This window comes from Rhinolophus hipposideros (genome assembly GCF_964194185.1).
Source record: "Rhinolophus hipposideros genome assembly, chromosome: 19".
Classification (NCBI taxonomy): domain Eukaryota; kingdom Metazoa; phylum Chordata; class Mammalia; order Chiroptera; family Rhinolophidae; genus Rhinolophus; species Rhinolophus hipposideros.
The window spans coordinates 3217240-3237530 of NC_138065.1; the positions used below are offsets into that span (position 1 = coordinate 3217240).

The following is a 20291-nucleotide window of genomic DNA, read 5'->3' on the forward strand; positions in this document are numbered from 1 at the left end:
TTATGGTAGAGTCTTGATTTGCAAGGATTATTTTGTTCAATGTATAGAACATATAGTAATAAAGTGAAATATAAAATGTTGAGTGCAGAATTGGACACAATAAAAAAGTTTTGTTCTTTCGTGTCATTTTTGTATAGAAATGGTTAGGAAATGGAGATAGTAGGATGGGGTTGAATTTTAAAGATCATAAAGTCCAACTTTTTAGATGTATGAGAGAGAGAGAGAGAGAGAGAGAGAGAGAGAGAGAGAGAGAGAGAGAGAGAGAGAGAGAGAAGTATCTGTGTTCCGTGTCTCAGGTCTCAACTGTTCAAAGTTGGAGGGACTTTGATGGTTAGATGCCATTCTTCATCTTTGTCGGGTCTTCATGTAGCTGAACTTGAGGAACTGAGTGTTCAAGGTCAACACTGCACCTATAAAGTGACTGTTTGCCTGACAAGGGCTACCAACAATTGAGGGTCTTCACTACCATGATCAGCACACCTTTCGAGAGGGGTGTCCTCAGAGGGAGAGTCTTCAGGCGTGACCCACACTGGATTATCTGGCACGGCATTCTCATTTAAGCAGGAAATTTTCAAATTTTAAGTGGGAGAAATCAGAGATTTCTCTAAGGATCTATGTTTATATGTGATGGAAGGCTAGGGTGAGTAGTGAGTGAGTGACCAGTTGAGTCCAGTCCCTTCCCTTGGGCCTCTGACATGGTCTATATGAACCATGAGGTGGTGACACTGTTTGTAGACACCTGGCCTTAAGGCGCTGAAGTGATGGATGGTCATGGTCAATGGTGACCCTTGGCCCAAAGCCCTTCTTTACCGGCAGGGGCAATCACAGTTCTGGGAACCTAATCTGTTTTCTGAGGGGATGTAATGCTTGGTTAATTCCATAATCCTGATCTTCCAGTGCATACCTGGTGACTGTTTCTGGAGTTTCTAGTTCCTCCTCATTCTCTTCTTCCTGCTTTAACAATGATGAAACCACATTTCTGGAAGTCTTTCTGCTTATTGGCCAAGACGATGAAGCTCTTAAAATTTTAATATGCAACAGTTAGTTCACACTACCGACTGCCCATAGATTGTAAAAAGATATGAAAGGACTGATCACAAAATGCATTGGCATCATGTTTTGAGTGACTGGTGTATACCAATCTGGACAGATAAGAGGTACACATTGGGGAGTGAGGGGTCTGTGGCAGGTTGAGGTGTCCGGAGGGCTCAAGGAGAAGATAGATAATAAACAGGGAAACATTAAAAAATTACTGTCTGTTAGGAATAGAGACAGTGGAAATGTAATGGCTGTGTGCGATGTCAGAGGGATAGTGGGTGGGGGGAGGGGGTTATCACTATGTGAGGGGTATAAATGATAAATGTCTGTTACATTGTTTTGTACACCTGAAACTAATAAAAAAATAATAAAAAATTACTGTCTGTTAAAGATCTAAAACCTGTTTGTAAAGAGAGTGGGAGACAGAAAAAAATACATATGATTAGCCTAAGTTCCTGTTTTCCCCCAGATTTCAGACTTTTAGTGTTCTGACCTTTATTGTCTTCCTCAGACCTGCTCTCGATGATGTGTGCTGGTGTGTGTCTTAAATGGTACCTTTATTTAATTTTTGGTGTTAAGCAATTTAAGAACTGGTATTTATGAAATGAAAAGGATTTATTTCCTGGTAAAGGAATGGCAAGCACCTTCCAACCATCTCGGGGCATGTGGGGACAGATGAGATGGAGACATCCTGATTGCATTAACAAATGTGTCCCCACATTCTACAGTAATGTAAGGCCAGTGTTGTAAGTTCATTCCTAAACCAGATGTGCTCCCTTCACTAGCCATGGCCCGCAAAGAAATGATTCAGTGACTCAGGGGATGGAAAAGAAAAGAGGACAGTTGAGGTGCAGGACTGAACAGAGAAACTGGAAGAACTTTTGAGATCTGTCTCTGAAAGGGCAGAAATCATACCTCTCTCCAGAATTGGAGAACATATTCGGACATTGTTTTCCAAACTTTAGTTGCTCTCATAATGCCCACTATATTTGTCATAATTACACATCATACCTATCACATAATATTCTTAATATTTTTATATTTACAATCACTTTATGCCAAGTGTTTGAATTTCTAATTTCGTTGGCCATAGGCAATCATGTCCATGAGATGGCAAATGAAATATTCAAATTTTATGTTTTTAGAATGCAGAATTTATATGAACATACAGCTAACAGTTGAGTTATTCCATTCCCCACCAAGGCCACTGCCTGTATCATAAGCAGTATTCGTGCTTTCAGAGATACTGTTAGAAACTGGTGAATGTTCTAGAACGTGGCCCTTATAGGCAGGTGAAACATTTTCAAAAGGCTTTCCATGTATTACTTTAAGGTCCCCTCATGGGCCACCTCTCATTTGTGGCACAGGAGGCATCACGACTGAGAGTGTGTTCCCCTAAAAAGACATTAGCTGGTACCTCAAGTTTGGCCCTGATAGCACCTGCAGGCCTGGAGGCAGAAGTGAGGGCCAGGATCCAGGAAAGCTCCAGGTGGAGCTGATGGAAAGGTAACAGCAGAGGGCACGATTCTCAGGAGAGTCAACTGCCACCTCTAGGTGGGCACCAGGACATGTACCCCAATGGCTGGTGTGTATCCCCATTAACCTGTGAAGAAGGCAGAACTTCATCTTGTTCTGTAATAGGAAATCAGAGGGACCACACAGGTGTCAGGAAATTTTGAATGAATGCTTGTGATTTTTGTTCACTTGTCTCCATTTCTTTACAGTGGTGATTCAGAATACACTTTTTAAAATAAAAGGGCTCCAGTGTACATCCTTGAGGGAAGCAAGGAGGAAACATGCTGAAGACACTGGATTCCACTCTGGAATCTTTCCTGGGACAGAAGCACCTCTAACAATGGGATGGAGACGAACCTTCCCAGAGGCAGCAAATAGAGGTCAAATCTGTGGTTCTAAGGGAAGCAAGAAAGAGGAGGAAGAGAGAATTTTAGGCTTGAACAGGGTCAAGAGATGGCACATGCCATTAGCACCCACTCGCAGAGGCAGGTATTATTCTTCCCGGTTACTACAGAAAGACTCAAACCCAGGAAGGGGAAATTACCTGCCTGTGGTCACATAGCTTGTCAAAGAGAACTTGGATTAGATTTCCTCTGAATTTTCTTAGGTCTCTCTTTCTTTATTAGCCAGGGTTCTCCAGAGAAAAGACCGAGAAGATATAGGATATAGAGAAGAGGCAGGAGAAGAGAGAGAGAGAGAGAGAGAGAGAGAGAGAGAGAGAGAGAGAGAGAGAGAGAGAGAGAGAGAGAGATTATAAAAATTGGCTCATGTGAATATGAACGCTGGTTAATACAAAATCTGCAGCGTGAAATGTCCCAGTCTGAAGGGTTTCAGGCAGGGAATGATCTCTTTCCCAGGGGAGGGTCAACCTTTTGTTCTATTCAGGACTTTACCTGATTGAGGCAGGCCCACCCACCATATAGAGGGTAATCTTTACTCAGCCTATTCATCTGTTAATCTCATCTGAAAGCATCCTCATAGAAACACCAAGAACAATGTTTGACCAAATATCTAGGTACCCCATGGCCTATCAATTTGACAAATTGACATTCACACCTTCTTCAAGCACACTGAAAAACTGTATGAGGAAAGTAGAGATGGAAATAGGTTTATTTGATATATACTCCACTGTGATTATTATGAAAAAATTCTAAAATTGAGTAAAAGTTATAATGAAATTATTATTAATGATTAAGAAATTATAAATGAATGGCAAATTAACTTCAATAACTGAATTATTAATAAAGTGATTTGAACTTTGTTTTGAATTTTCCAATAATACTGTCAAACAAAATGTGTTAAATGATTAATGAATATAAAATCCATATAAAATGGGTTATTTGAGTGATATTACTTGTGAGATTTGGTCTTCCAATGATTTCAGAGGGATAGGAAGCCAGAAATTTTCACAACTCTCTGAGTTCTCTTCAAAAGTTGAAGAAGCGGAAAGAGGTCAGTTGGGAGACATTATGTAGGAACAGGTCATGTGTCACATTGGGGAGTTATGAGCAAAAAGCTTGCTCTCTGTTGTAGGTCTAGGGACTGAGCTTCTAGGACATCTGAATTACAATAGCTGATGTGTGGTCTTAGTGGATTCCATGGGGCCGAGGTGGTACAGATTTATAAAGATCACAGGAATCAGCTTTATGTCCTCTATTTGAAGGACCAGTGCAGCGAAAATAGGACTCTGGAGGTCACCTTTTTACTGTGTGTTCCTAGTATCATTACGGGAAGGCTAGTGAGATGGTCTCCTTTTTAGAAGACTAAGAGAGGACTTAGTCTTCTCGAATCCTAAGGAAATGCATCATAAGGAGGACTTGGGTAAGGAGAAAGATGTCACCCGGTAGCCAGGCTTTTTTCCTCCTAGCATGTACAACAAAATGGCAACCAGTTGAAAGGGAACAGAGCAGGCAGTTTTATGACTCGGGAAAGGTGGAAGATAGGAAAGGGTCATCTTCTGCAATGAAGAAAGAGAGCTTTCAATCACCAGTTTGAGAATCCCGCAAGTTCTCTCAGGGCCGTATGTCACTGACTGAGAGCTAAGGCAGGGCCTCCATGAGTCATGAGCATGTAACCCCGTAAGGAGTCCCCGGAGCAGGATTCCGTCTATTTTCAGAGTTCCTGTCAAGCCAGTTATGGATGGAATTGCATTTTGGTTGGCAATTTACTGGACCAGGTCAGTTTTAGGACCTCCACTTCCTGGGTGGAGCAGCGAGCCCTATAAAGAGGCCCTCTGCTCTATGATTACCATTCTCCTGGGTACTCAGTCCCGAACGACGTTGGAGAAGCTGGTGAGTCTGATTTGTTGAGTTCAGTTGTTTCTTGGTGCTCTCAAACGTTGAATGTAATTGGAGACAGCCAGTTTGGTGGGTCCAATGTCATGATCGTGGGTTTGAGGATACTTCATTGATAGAACCTTAGAAGTGGGGCACAATGATATACTTTCTTCACTTTTTTTTGGTAGTTATTTTGACATCCTATAAGGAAAAAGAAATTAGTGGGAATGCTTTGATAGGAAGGAAAGGAAAAATGTAGGTATTATTTTGTCTTCTATATTTTTGGTGTCTTTCCCCTTCTGCTGTGACTTCAGCAGCTATGACTTGGAAGGTGTGAGGCCCGTGTATTTTTGCTCTGTACCGAAGTCAGCCTGTTGGGACCTCACAAGAGATAATGACAAAAAGAATTGCTTGTGAGGTTGCCCAAGATTTCAGAATTTGCGATGGTCTTTCTTGAAGATGTTATTTTCCTACAAAACACATGACTTGGTTCTTCCAAACAGATATTTTCTTTGGAAAAATGGAAAGAGAAAAGAGAGGGTTTTTGCAGTGCTGATGACGCAATTGTTAAAGAGTCTGGGAGAAGCCAGAAAGTCTGAAGAAGGGACTTCAGAGATGAAAGCACATTCCTGGAGATTGGGGGATAATGTTTCATGGTATCACCTAAGCTTTGGGTTCTCTCTCTCTAGGAGTCCCTTCCTGTGAACACTGTCATGTAATTTCTTTCAGATTCTAAAACTTGAGAAAGATGTCTTATCAACAGCAGCAGTGCAAGCAGCCCTGCCAGCCACCTCCAGTGTGCCTACCTACGTGCCCTGAGCCATGTCCACCCCCAAAGTGCCCTGAGCCTTGCCCACCACCCATGTGCCCTGAGCCATGTCCACCCCCAAGGTGCCCTGAGCCTTGCCCACCACCTAGGTGCCCTGAGCCATGTCCACCCCCAAAGTGCCCTGAGCCTTGCCCACCACCCATGTGCCCTGAGCCATGTCCACCCCCAAGGTGCCCTGAGCCTTGCCCACCACCCATGTGCCCTGAGCCATGTCCACCCCCAAGGTGCCCTGAGCCTTGCCCACCACCCAGGTGCCCTGAGCCATGTCCACCCCCAAAGTGCCCTGAACCTTGTCCACCCCCAAAGTGCCCTGAGCCTTGCCCACCACCCAAGTGCCCTGAGCCATGCCCACCTCAGCTCTGCCAGCAGAAATGCCCTCCTGTGCAACCACCTCCTTCATGCCAGCAGGAGTGTCTGCCCGAGAGCAACTAAAAGCTTATCGTCAGAATCAGGAAAGAATAAGAATTGGCTCACCTTGTTCCACAGCACCTCCTTTATCTTCTCTTCAAAGCCCATCCTCGATATGGAAGAAGCTTCTCCACCCTTCAGCCTCTCATATGCCCGTGATGATTGCTGACAGCAAAGGTTTCCTTCCTGAGGCTGGTAAACTGCTACTGTCCAGGAAGAAGCTGAGAGAGGGCAGTCCTCAGCTGTGCCAGCATCCCAGAGTGTCGGAAGAAGGAGCAGCTGCTCTCTTTTGGGTGGCAGCAGAGGGTTCTAGCGATGGCTTCTGTGTCTGTCCTCTGGGCAGGGGTTTTGACCACCTGGGCAAATGTAGCTTTTCTTCCATTTCCTGAATAAAGTACACTTTTGCTTGGGATAAATATTTTCTTTTGTTTGAAACCTGCTTCTTAGAGATATCATATCATTTTGGTTTATTTCTATCCTTTGATCATAAGGTTCAATGTCTCATAATCAGTGTTACCTGAAGTTTGGGTCATACCAAAGATTGCTTCTCTATCATTTCAAATATATGTCATTTTAAAAAATTATATGTTATTTTAAAAAATTTGAGGAACAAATTATGGAGCTCCTGAGGATTTCATTTTCTCTACTGCAAAGTGAGAAAAATGATACTGACCGTATAAACTTGCCTTAGGCATAAAATTGAATGAATATGTGTAATTTGGTTGGCACAATGCTTGACCCTTAATTAGCACTTGGTCATCATTGTCTCCCTCATCATCTTTATTATCACCATCACCACCACCGCCACAACCACCATCACCACCACCACCACCACCACCATCACCGCCACCACCACCATCACCACTATCACCACCACCACCACCACCATCACCACCACCATCACCATCGCCATCACCATCGCCACCACCACCACCATCACCACCACCACCACCACCGCCATCACCATCGCCATCACCATCGCCATCACCATCGCCACCACCATCGCCACCATCATCACCACCACCACCACCACCACTAATCACTACTACCACCATGTTTCTCTAGCAGGAATGTGGTTCAGACATAACTAGTATAGGAAACAAGAAGATTCTGAAACTTTATTTTTTATTACACTTTCATATTCTGTACTTTTCTTTCCTAATTCACTCTATTTTATGTGATATTGCATATAAATAGCTTTTGGGAACTAGTGGATTATTCTGCATAAACTTGCAGTCATTCTTAAAACATGGGTAGTACAGAGGAAAGGGAAATAATAAGCACCCTACAAGGCAAAGTGCCGCCCCCTCTCCATGTGTATCATCTGGTCTTCTTACTCCAACAACCCACTGAGGACCATGGACCTAGCAATTTTGTTCACTTCTGAAATTACTTTCTTGAGTGTTCTGACCTCACCTTTGAAAATATTTAGGGTTTATATGTTTATGTAGATTTGCAAAGTTACTCTTGCTTTGCAGCTTGTTTTCTCAGTGCTCAGCCACTTAGCCAAGTAAGCTGCAAAAAGAGGGATGTGTCCTTTAAGTACCTTTTTTCTTGTGGTCCTAGATATCCACCATAGCACACGCATGCACACACACACTGATAAATATAGCATTGTTTTTATTTTATGTATTTATTATTTTGTTTTATTTGTATTAGTTTCAGGTGTACAAAACAACATAATGATTAGACATTTACACCCCTCACAAAGTGATAACCCCCCCAAGTCTACTACCCCTTTGACATCGCACATAGCTATTACAATACCATTGACTATTGACTATATTCCCTGTGTTGTACATTCAATATTATTTTATATTAGTTTCAGGTGTACAGCGCAATGATTAGGCATTGATATAATCTATGAAGTGATCCCCCCCATAAGTCCAGTACCCATCTGACACCCTGCATAATCTTTACATTATTGATTATATTCCCCATGCTGTATTTCACATCTCTGTGACTATTTTGTGACAACAAATTTGTACTTTCTAATCCCTTCACCTTCTCCTCCATTCCCCAGCTCCCTTCCTATCTAGGAAGCATCAGTTGTTTCTCTGTATCTATGAGTCTATTTCTGTTTTGTTTGCTCATTTATTCTGTTCTTTAGATTCCACATAAAAGTGAGATCATATGGTATTTGTCTTTCTCAGTCTGACTTATTTCACTTAGCATAATATCTTCTAAGTCCATCCATGTTGTTGCAAATGGTAAGATTTCATTCTTTTTAATGCAGAATAATACTCCATTGTATATATGTAATACTGTTTCTTTATCCAATCATCTATTGATGGACATTTTTGTTGTTTCCATATCTTGGCTATTGTGAATAGTGCTGCAGTAAACATAGGAGTGCATATATATTTTTTTGAATTTGTGTTTTGGATTTCTTTGGATAAATAGTCGATAAGTAGTTCTATTTTTTTTAATTTTCTGAGGAACCTCCATACTATTTTCCATAGTAGCTGCACCAATTTGCAATCCCACCCACAGTGCACAAGGGTTCCCTTTTCTCCACGTCCTTGCCAACACTTGTTGTTTGTTGATTTATTGATTATGGTCATTCTGACTGGGGTGAGGTGATATCTCATTGTGGTTTTTATTTGCATTTCTCTGATGATTAGTGATGTTGAGCATCTTTTCATGTCTATTGGCCATCTGTATGTCCTCTTTGGAAAAATATCTTTTCATTTCCCCTGCCCATTTTTAATTAAATTGGTTTTTTTTTGGTGTTGAGTTGTATGAGCATTTTATAAATTTTGGATATTAACCCCTTATCAGATGTATTATTGGCAAATATCTTCTCCCATTTAGTAGGATGTCTTTTTGTTTTGTCAATGGTTTCCTTTGCTGTGAAAAAACTTTAGTTTGATGTAATCCCATTTGTTTATATTTTCTTTTTTGTTTCCCTTGCCCGAGGGGATATATCAGTAAAAATATTACTAAGGATAATGTCTACGAGTTTACTTTCTATATTTTCTTCTATGAGTTTTATGGTTTTGGGACTTACATTTAAGTCTTTATTCCATTTTGAGTCTATTCTTGTATATGGCATAAGAAGGTGGTCCAGTTTGTTTTTTTTTTGCACGTATCTGTCCAGTTTTCCCAGCACTGTTTATGAAATGGACTGTCTTTACCCCAACGTACATTCTTGCTTCCTTTGTCGTAGATTAAATGGCCATATAAGCATGGATTTATTTCTGGACTTTTAAATTTGTTCCATTGATCGATGTGTCTATTTTTATGCCAGTCTATGCTATTTCGATTGCTATAGACTTGTAGTATAATTTGACATCAGGTAGAGTGATACCTCCAGCTTTTTGTTTCTCAGGATTGCCATGTCTATTCGGTCTTTTATGGTTCCATATAAATTTTAGGATTATGTGCTCTAGTTCTGTGAAAAATGTCATTGGTATTTTGATAGAGATTGCATTGAATCTATAGATTGCTTTGGGTAATATGGACATTTAACAATGTTAATTCTTCCTACCCATGAACACAATATATGCTTCCATTTATTTGTATTTTCTTTAATTTCTCTCTTCCATGTCTTATAATTTTCTGAGAACAGGTCTTTTAGTTCCTTGGCTAAATTTATTCCTAAGTATTTTATTTTATTTTATTTTATTTTTTGGATACAATTGTAAATGGGATTTTTAAAAAATTTCTCTTTCTGGTAGTTCATTATTGGTGTATAAAAATGCAACTGATTTCTGAATATTAATTTTGCATCTTGATATAGCATTGTTTTTAAAAGCAACAAATTCTTCATATCAAATCATATTATATCTAAACATATTTAAGTTTAGGATCTTCCTCTTCCTATATCCTCTATTCATAAAGCTAGACGTAAAGGACTCTGGGTGGGGTGGTGGTGTTGTTTAAGGGGTGTTTGTTATAGCAGCTAGCCTATGCTGACTAATATACATAATGGTCAGGACACGTTTAGTTCTCTTCGTTGGTTTGATTAGTTGATTTTGGCGCTAGGGGGCACTGTTTACTTGGGTACCGATGAAAGCGTTTAGGATGATAAGACTTTTAGGGTAAACATTTTTCAAATAGACTTTATAATTTTAAAGACTGCAAGCAGGTAAAAATTATGATCCAAAGTATCACAATTGCTTGAATTATATCAAATGCTCATGGTTTTTTCATTAGTTCATTTTACGATCTAAGGAAAATGTCTTTTTTCATACTACGTAGCATAAAGAAGAAACATACTTTTGGGTTAGTCTGGGAGACTCCTGGTCCAGCATGTGTGGGCGTGTATGTTTGTTCGTAGAAGGGGTGGGGTGGAAAGTGAAGTTCATCCTTGTAGGTGACTGTAAGTCCCCTAAGACAAGCACTGGGAGTCCCCTCGTCCTCTTTCTGGCAGAGTGGGCACTCAGTGAATGCAAGAGGATTTCCCGAGACAACAAAAGTGCAGGCTGTGAGTCTTCGGGTTATGTCTGAGAAGCTGAGTCATGGCTACCAGAGAGAAATGAGTGAGAAGGAGCAGATTCATGTATGTGGAACAACAGCCCTTGAAATAAACTGGAAGTGGCTAAGTCAGCAATCCAGGAGCCAGGTTTAGGGGCAGGACACTGAGGGGTCGAGTCAGTCCGAGTCAGCATGGACAGGCACTAACTAGACTCCAGCGTGACTCACTGAGTTGCAAGAGGGCAGCCGTGGGCCACCCCTGGATGCCCAAGCAACAGCCACTTGGTAGCATTGTACAGCTTCCCATGGCCAGCCCAGGAAACTCAGGGGGACAAAGCAGGACGTGCCATCTCTGAAATGAAGCCCTTCCTCCCCAACCTTTCTGCCAACAGGTCCTACTTCCCCAGGGAAAGGCGTGAAGACATTGAGTTGGACCACGACACACAGTCAGGGGTGGAACTAAAAGTGAATTTAATGGGAACAGCACACAGCTGATTCACTTCTTTTCACCTTAAGTCTCTCATCAGATGAATCCCGAGGAGCTGAAATCTGAGGTTCGAAGGTACCAAGACCCTCAGCTTAATTCTGAGACTCAGAGGCCTGGAATGTTTGGGAAGGTAAAGCTTCATAGCTCATGTTTTCAGGGTGCAAATGAGGAAGGATTGTGACTCAGGGTGATAGCATGCTAATTGCAAGGCAAATGGGACTCAGGCAGCAGGGAGAGGGGCTTCAGCATCCAGTGGTCGGCTCCTCCAGGGCTTCGCTGTGGACAGTGTTACTTCTGCTTGGTCTGCTGAACTGGCGCTGGGATGACTGTTGAGGGACACGGCTCAGGGACCTTGCAGTGGCTGGGCTGCAGAACCTTGGTGTGACATGGCTCTGGAATCTTGGTGGGACATGGCTCAGGAAACTTGGTCTGACATGGCTCTGGAACCTTGGTGTGACATGGCTCTGGAATCTTGGTGTGACATGGCTCTGGAATCTTGGTGGGACATGGCTCAGGAAACTTGGTCTGACATGGCTCTGGAACCTTGGTGTGACATGGCTCTGGAATCTTGGTGTGACATGGCTCTGGAATCTTGGTGTGGCATGGCTCTGGAACTTTGGTGTGACATGGCTCCGGAACCTTGGTGTGACACGGCTCTGGAACCTTGGTGTGACACGGCTCCAGAATCTTGGTGTGACACGGCTCCGGAACCTTGGTGTGACATGGCTCTGGCATCTTGGTCTGACATGGCTCTGGCATCTTGGTGTGACACGGCTCTGGAAACTTGGTGTGGCATGGCTCTGGAACCTTGGTGTGACATGGCTCAGGAAACTTGGTCTGACATGGCTCTGGCATCTTGGTGTGACACGGCTCTGGAACCTTGGTGTGGCATGGCTCTGGAACCTTGGTGTGACATGGCTCAGGAAACTTGGTCTGACATGGCTCTGGCATCTTGGTGTGACACGGCTCCGGAACCTTGGTGTGACACGGCTCTAGAATCTTGGTGTGACATGGCTCGGGAAACTTGGTCTGACATGGCTCTGGAATCTTGGTGTGACATGGCTCTGGAAACTTGGCGTGACATGGCTCAGGAACCTTGGTCTGAGATGGCTCTGGAATCTTGGTGTGACATGGCTCTGGAACCTTGGTGGGACAAGGCTCCGGAACCTTGGTGTGGCATGGCTCTGGCACCTTGGTGTGGCATGGCTCTATGGTTTGGGGGACACATGGTTCCTGGGGAGGAGGCTGGCAGGGCTGTTTCACCTGCTGCTGCTGAAGCTGGGGGGGTAGGGTGCAGGGCTGCTTCTGCTGGTGGGAACTCATGCTTCAGAGGAGGCTGGACCTAGAGATGGAGCAGATGGTTTAAACCAAGATTAACTAGGGAGGAAGCCAGGTTCAATGCCACTTTCAGGTTTCCTAAGAAGCACATGTTCTCCTCTTTCTCTTTACCTCTAAGAACACCTGGATGATTTCTGAGCCTTGGAAGAGGAGGAACAGAGGGGCAATTTGTTCTACTCCACCTGCTCAGGGCCTCCCCAGTGTTCTCCTTCTTCCTGGCACATCTGAAAACCCAACTAAGCAACACAACACGACTGCAGGCTCCTGGCAGAAATGTGAGAGCACAATAGTGGATCACGTGGAAATGTGATATTATTATTTGAAAAAATCCCAGTAGTGACTTCAACCCACCCACACATTTCTGATAATAGGATGGCTTATCACCTATGGGATAACTACTGGCTTCTCTAAAACCCCACAGGATCCCCCCCAGTCTTGCACACACCCTCCTCTGCTTCAGATGTTTTCCTCATTGCTATTTGTTCAAGTATAATAACTACCCAATCAGCACCATCACAGATCACCTCATATAATGCTTTGGGGAGGAATTTCTAGAGTAAACCTTCCAGAAATCACCTGTGTCCCCAAACTGCCACTGTTCTTTTCTTGTCCTTGTCACCTTAGGCAGGTGACTTTCTACGTTGTATTTTTGCTCTTCATACCCATGTCTAATTTTCCAGAAACATTGTAGTTTCGTGGAATAAATTCCCCGTTGTCTAAATTATGTTTTAGCAAAATGCCAACATAATAAATGATCACACAGCAAATTGTTGACAGAATGAAATTCTCTGTATTAAGATTATGAATAATGAAAGAAGTACAGTGTTCCTCTACCTAAGTGCTGCTAACTGTGGGTCTTACACAAGTCAAGCCTCTCCTCGCTGGCACAGTGAGAACTGCTGGGGCAGAACTCATAACATCTTAAGTCCTTTCAAGCCCAAATAATGATTCCTTTTAGAGCAAAGATATCTCTAGAGGCTAGAACTCTGACGACTGAACTTCAATAATGAAGGGAAAGATAGCGAGAACACCAAGGAAGTGCCAGTAAAAATCAAATGCCTTGAGCGAACGATAAAAATTTCCAGGGAAAGACACTCACCTGGTGCGCAGAGAAGAGCAGGCTGTGTGGTCAGTCACTCGGATCTGGTGTGGTGTCCCCAGCCAACTGGCTTTTTATACAGTGTGAGCGAGACCTATTTCATGGTAATGGGACTTTCTTGGCTTCTGTGTCTTCATTCTTTGCCTGCTGGGGTGATTCACCCCAGGCCCCTCATCAACCTGTCGGTTCAGTTTTAGTGATGAAATCACCCACTTGACATTTTTTGGGTACTTGCTGTCTCACAATGATGTCACCTGGGCTTTCTCCCCACTGAGCGTCCTTTGCATCTAAGTGTAGTGTTTATGGTGAGGGTGGGGTGGGGTGGGCTGGCAGGAGAGAAGGAAGACGTTTTAGGGCTGCTGGAACCAGAAACACCCCTGGTTCCTGGAGGACCCTAAGCTTTAGCATGAACCAGGCCTATTGAACTGCGTGGTACAGGAAGTGGATGTGGAAATGCACAAGGCGTTTCTGGTTCTTCTGGGAGGCCAGGGTATGGTGACATGATTTCCCCAGGAGGAAGCAAGTAATCATTTGCTTATCCATCACTCCGTGTGCCAGTTCTGGGAGGGAAAAGGCCTCAAGTGATCCTTTTGGCCCTAAAAAGCCTTCATTCCTAGAAAGGTCTCAGAGTCAATGGAAGACAGAGCATGGGGACCACTTTCAGTGAGGGGCACGCCTGTCAGTAAATACCAGGGAGACTGTCCAGTGCAGCAGCCCAGGGCACTAGCCCTGTCACCTGTCCACTTGTTGTGGACCGCGAAGACCCTGCCTCTCTTGGGACATCCTTTCCTGGGGGCATCACAGGGACCTAGGAGTCCTTGACCCTTGGTAACAGAGTTCACTCTGCTCCAGATGAAATGAAACTGGGATCACCAATCTAGACCGTTCATACACAATCTGTCACAAGCTGGGCTCTTTGGAAAATTCAAGTCATTCTTCAAATCCAAGTGTTATGTGGTCCCTCCCTCCTGAACTTCACTCGCCTACGGGTTGTGGCCTACCTGCTGGCTCCTCAGCAGTGTCACCTCCCCTGAATTCGAGCCCACGGCCAGCCGGCCACCACTAGGACCTCCTCCCACGGCCCCCCTAACGATTATTCTACTCGTCATCCCCCACTCTGCCTTGTGTGTGGACAATTACAGAATGGATGGAATTATTTGGGATGAGATACAGAGGCGGCTTTGAGAACAACTAGGACATTTCTGATAAGGGAAACATTCCCTGTGACAAGGCGAATGGCATGATCTCAGAAGAGGCGGCCTCGTAAGGGCTCACCAATAGATAGCTGTTTCTGCTACCACCCCCACCCATCTGTTTCCTTCCCTAGAGTTGACATAGCTGCTTCCCTTTGGGCTGGCCACGGTCACCGCCATGCCTGAGTCCAAGGCTTGTTTTATCAGTTCAGCTCTTCTCACCCAGACCCCATCACTAAGGACCCTGCAAAGAGAATTCCAGGCATCCCTTGCTGTTGGTCTGGTGGGCTTCTCAGACCCAGGGCAGCCAGCCTTCTGCCCCTCGGTCCTCCGTGGCACAGCCGTGGACCTAGCTGACCTGATCCTCGGCTCTGCGGCGGGGTCCTGCCTCTCGTGTCTGCCCTGGACCCACTCTCTCGGCTTTGACCTGATGTGTCTTCCTGACTTGTGTCTCCTTTCCCCCAGCCAACGCTTTTCCCTTTCTACTGTCTCAATTTCTCCTTTCTCCTTCTGCTGTTTTGTCCAACGGGCAGTGAACAGTTGGGTATTCAGCCTTTTTCTCCTATACAGGAAAGCTGAATTTCTGGATTAGCCAATAAATTTTCTGGAAGCCATATGGCTTGTGATTGCCACTGGCATCTTCCCACTTGCCTCTGACTTTCACACCGATTTCCTTGTCAGGATGATAGGAGGCTGCTGGTTTTCTTATACCAAAGCCTGGCCCTTCTTGGTTTTATTGGAGAAGGGCATTATGTAGCTTTTGGGCGTCCTTACACATCCTCTCTGCTCTGCCTCTAATGCACACACTGCCACGTGGCCCTTTCCACGTAGGTGTGGGTGGGCTTCGTGTAAGAACCTCCTCTCTTTTCCTGACCCAGGCTCCTTTGGCACTACAGTGCAGAGCACCCACGGAGCAATGCACCCTTGTGTGTGCAATCCAAAAGTGTGGGAGAGTTCACGCACATGGAGCCAGACTGGCCCAGTGGCGGTGGTGAAGGGGGTGGCAGGAGGCTGTGGATAAACAGGTCTGCCTTCATCTCCAGACAAAGAGTACTCCATCTTCTCAGCACATGAGAAAAAGCCCACAAGCATCAAACCTTCTGTTTATGCAGATGCGAACCACCATCTCATTGCTCCCAAACAGACCTGAATCTCAAGAACTCAGGCTGAGCCCCGGGGGAGATGGCAGCCTCGCCGGAGGGGAGTGGAGCTTCCCAAGACCAAGTACGTTCAGTTACTTCTCAAGTGAAATCCAAGGCACTTGGAAGGCTAAGTCAGGGAGTATGTGGTGATGACAAGCCCCAAACCTCCCCCCAGAATACATGCTCCGCGCTGGAGGCTTTGTCTAAACTTGCAGTGTCAACAAATTGCTGGTTGCAAGGGAACATCTTGAGGATTCACTAACTTTAGGTCGGAGGAACTCCAGTTCATGCTTTCAGCTGATTCTTGAGTGCCTGGAACAAGTCAGGCGGGCTTCTAGATATTTGGGGTGAATCAGTGAACAATAACAAAAATGTCTGACCCTGGGGAGTTCATACACTACAGGAACGGTGGAAATAGACGATAAAGAAACAGGATGACTCTAATTCTGTAAATGCTGTGGCAAAAAGAATAGCTGTGTCTGCACTTGGGAGCCCCAAGGAGGTGGGGCTGCTGTGTCCTCTCTGAGAAGGTGATGTTTTATTCACCTTGAAGCAGGTGGAAGGCTAGATGTTAGGATGGCTGTGGAAATTGTCCTGGGTCAGGAGACTCCGATACACATATTCCAAGGTCAGAGCCTGCCTGGCGTGTTCCAGGGCCTCTGTGGCGGGAAAGAGGAAATGGAGGAGAGGCAAGGGCCAGAGGGGAATGAGTTTCATCCTCGGCAATACGCTCAGAGTAAGATGCACAAAGAAACGTTTTTATTCAGGAGCCCAAATGTCTCTCACATTCTTGGACTTTCTTGTGTCTGGAAATTTCCACTCTACAGGGGAAGAGTTACCTGTAAAAGGGGATGAAAGTCACAGCCGAAAGCCTTTTGAGGGCAGGAAGTGTACTTACCAAGGAAATGCTCTTCTAGCAGGCTTTGCTTTGTCACGTGTCGTGAGAATACCACTGAGTGACTCTGATTTGGTAACTATACACTTGTGATTTTTGAAAGAAAATCCTTTGTTATAAAATAATATGAAGCAAATATTAAGTACAAGCATATGAAGTTGTGGTAAAACAGGGGTGCTGGTGTGCGAGTAACTGAATATTGGGGAAAACCCCCTTAAACACTCTTTACTACTAGCTCAATGGCACCTGTCTTATCTTGCTGGTTATATGGGATCCAATGAAAGCCCTCTGTGATTTCCTGCCTTAAATACTGGCCCAGGACTCACCACATCCCCTTTCTTTGTTGTCTCAGCCAATGGGACAACTGTGCCCCCACCTGGCCCCTCTGGACCCCCACACTGGGGATTTTTCTTGGTTTATGTATCAGGAATGTTGACTTTATATATGTTTGGAGTGGAGGGCTCCCCATGTTACTGGACGGGATTCCTTCTGCTCCCCCTTGCCCTGGCACCTCCCTAAATGCTGTACTGTGTTTAAACATCCAGCCAGTAAAATTGCCACCTGTTACTTGAAAGGCCAGACTGTATGCCCAGTAAGCTTATAGTTATATATATAAAAAAGTGACTAGGCAGATGCAGAAATTTTGTGAGTATTGGCTGCTACTGAGTCCTGTCGGCAATATATGAATGACTTCATGAAAGAAATGGGCCAATTTGCAGATAGAAGAAACAGGAATTCTTAAGAGTATCGAAAATTGGTAGAAAAAGCCGACTCCTTCTAAATCTCAGCATAGAGATAAGAGCAAAGAAACAAAGGTTTTAAGACAAATTTTTGCAGCACCGATGAGATTAAAGGTGAAGTCTTCCTACCCACATCCCAGAGAGCATTAGGGCAGTAGCAATGCATGAATAAAAAAAAAAAAAAAGAAAAAGGGGAGCAAGCACACAGAGAAATGCACGTGGCTTGAGAATGAGGGCAGGAAAACAGCTTTGAGTAGAGTTGCTGCCAAAGGGGCTGATTGGAAAAAACCAGAACCCTGCAAAATTTTCGATGGAGTTGTTTTGCCTGAAAGCCACGGCCCAGACTACAGAAACTTGTGTTTCGGGATCTTACAACAATATTGAGGTGGAAAGAGCACTGAGCCAGAGGAGGACTTACGAATAAATCCACTTATGAGAAGCTAATATGAAGGAAGGACCCACACAGGCTAAGAATACCTTCCAGAGGAGGGGGACCCATGCCATATCAAAGCATTTCTTCATGTCTGCTCTGAGAAAAGTTGGAATTCCTGGGGGTCAGATATGGGCCAGCTCCTTTGCTTCTCCTGTTCCCCTATGGAAGTTTACTGAAGGTATCCAGTCCCTGCTCCACGATTGCAAATTGGGTTGTAGCAGGGGTGGACAGGACCCATCTTTGTGTTTTCTAGTTTGCTGAGGGTAGAGAAGGAGCTGAACCCTTACATGACGTCAGCTGTCGATCAGTGGGCAGGATTTGAGTCCTGCTGTGACTGGAGTGTTGGGGTATCCAGCATCAAGAATTGGGATGGAGGTGTGTGGGGAGGAGAGGCACATGGCCTACCCCAACAAGGATACATCCTATCAAAAATGGGGTTTGCTCCCCGATGACTATGGGTAGCCCTTCTGAAATTTCATGGTGTGTTCTGTGCCGTTGGAGACAGCTCTAATATTCCAACCCACTCAACCCAGGCCTCCAACCCTGCTGGTCGCTGCTGAAATCAACAAGACCGGGCTGCAGAAGAGAGTGAGGGGTGGGGGTCTGGCGAACTGGGCTCTGGGTATGATGCAAACACATCATTTCTGGGTTACTGCAATTGACGTTTGGGGTATCAGTTTCTTTACTTGAAGAATGGAATGGCTATCCTACATCTGTGGGTGTGGGTTGAGCGATGAAAACCAGAACAGTCAGGTTCAAGCACGTAGGAGGGATGTTTTGGGGACTAAGCAGCCGTCTTGGGGACAAGGTCCTCAGGATCAGAGGGGGCATGGGGCAGGCACCGTGGAACTGAGCATGACTGAGTCTAGGGCCGGAGGACAGCCCTGCTGCAGGTGTGGCGCCCAGGTGACAGGCTCTGACCAAAGTTCTGTTACACAATAGGAATGCCCCCTCAATGGAGTCACAGCACGGAAGCACGCAGGACCAGTCGGGACAGGTGATGTCACACCAAGTCCCTCTGATTAGAGGTCCCCCTCGTGATGGGAGAGCAGCGAATGGGGCTGAGTCACCCAATGACACACGCAGCCGGGAGTGGACTCAAAGATGATTTAATGGAGGCAGAGCAGAAAACATGCATTTCTTCCCATCCCGATTCCCTCTTCGGATTTAGAGCAGTAATTTAGATTAATTTAGACTAAAACCACTAAGACCCCTGTGTAATTTAGAGGCTTGGGGGCCCTCCAAAGTTTGCGTAAGGAAGAGTTTCATAGCACATATTTTTAGATGCAAATAGAAAGACAGGGTGAGAACACGCAGATGCAAGGTCTGTAGGCAGTTAGGACACAGAAGCAGAAGTGGAGGCATTCAGGGCCCGGGGTCGGCTCCTCAGGCGTGTGGCTGTGGCCCACTTTACTTCTGCTTGGTCTTCTGCTGGGCTGGGCCTGGGATGACCACTGAAGGAGATGGCTCAGGAATCTTCGACTGGCCAGGCTCAGGGAATTTAGGGTGGACCGGCTCAGGGACTTTGGTGTGACCCTGCTCAGGAAACGTAGGCTTGCTTGGTTCAGGCTGCTTGGGGTGGTATGGCTCTGGAAACTTGGTGTGGCCAGGTTGTGGCACCTTGGTGTGGCCAGGTTGTGGCACCGTGGTGTGGCCAGGTTGTGGCACCGTGGTGTGGCCAGGTTGTGGCACCTTGGTGTGGCCAGGTTGTGGCACCTTGGTGTGGCTCTCCTCCTTGGTTTGGGGGATATATGTTTCCTGGGGAGGAGGCTGGGAGGGCTGTTTCACCTGCTGCTGCTGAAGCTGGGGGGGTGGGGTGAAGGGCTGCTTCTGCTGGTGGGAACTCATGCTTCAGAGGAGGACGGACCTAGAGATAGTAAAACCGACTCAGTGGTTTGGTGAAACAAGGAAGAAGACACATGGTATGATAGATACCATGCTATGGTATTCCATGCCCTTTCAGACGTGAGAGCCTCTCTGCCCTTTCTCTCTGTTGCCCTGAATTTGAGATCACTGGGAACTTTGGTGATTTCAAGAAGAGAAGCTTAGAGGTGCTTTCTTCTGCTCCACATGGGTGGAGCCCTGATCTGTGCTTCCTTTCTCCCTGGTGATTCTGAAAACCTGCGTCGGCAACACACCGCAATAGCTGGTTCCCAGGATTCATTGAGGCCCCAGGTTTTGAATAATTTGGAAACATGATAGCATGAAAATTCTGGAGTCTACCCTCTCATGTCCCTCACATCGCTGTCCTAGGAAAACTCCATAGCACCCTGCCCTGAGCCCACATAATCCCACCGAGGGGCCCTCTGTTCACACTGTCCTTTCCGTGCATGCTTTCTGGAAGGCTTTTCATTCCACGGCTGCTTGTCTGCACATGCATGCCCATCATGGCTCTCGTCCCAGACACTCTCTGCCAAATCCAAATCACCTTCCTCGGTTTGCCATAGCGCAATACCTGCCTTGCCCTCTTTCTTAATCA

The 20291-nt window shown here is 45.3% G+C and overlaps 2 protein-coding genes across 3 annotated transcripts; one reads left to right on the plus strand and one right to left on the minus strand.

Moving 5' to 3' along the window:
* Positions 1 to 5577: 5577 nt before the first annotated feature.
* On the plus strand, positions 5578 to 6090 carry LOC308487245 (uncharacterized protein; the record flags this gene model as incomplete). The annotated part of the gene is made up of 2 exons (XM_081025256.1): positions 5578 to 5639; positions 5910 to 6090. The coding sequence occupies 2 exons, from the start codon at positions 5578 to 5580 to the stop codon at positions 6088 to 6090; spliced, it is 243 nt and encodes an 80-aa protein (XP_080881382.1).
* A 5170-nt stretch (positions 6091 to 11260) lies between these two features.
* LOC308487389 (uncharacterized protein) lies at positions 11261 to 19660 on the minus strand (the record flags this gene model as incomplete). Of its 2 annotated transcripts, none has more annotated exons than XM_081025516.1 (2): positions 11261 to 11539; positions 19433 to 19660. In XM_081025516.1, 2 exons carry the CDS (start codon positions 19658 to 19660, stop codon positions 11261 to 11263), a joined length of 507 nt encoding a protein of 168 aa, XP_080881642.1. The 2 variants fall into 2 exon arrangements, with proteins under 2 accessions (XP_080881642.1, XP_080881641.1); XM_081025515.1 differs by lacking the exon at positions 19433 to 19660 and adding an exon at positions 12164 to 12295 and having other exon boundaries at positions 11261 to 11755.
* Positions 19661 to 20291: the final 631 nt, after the last annotated feature.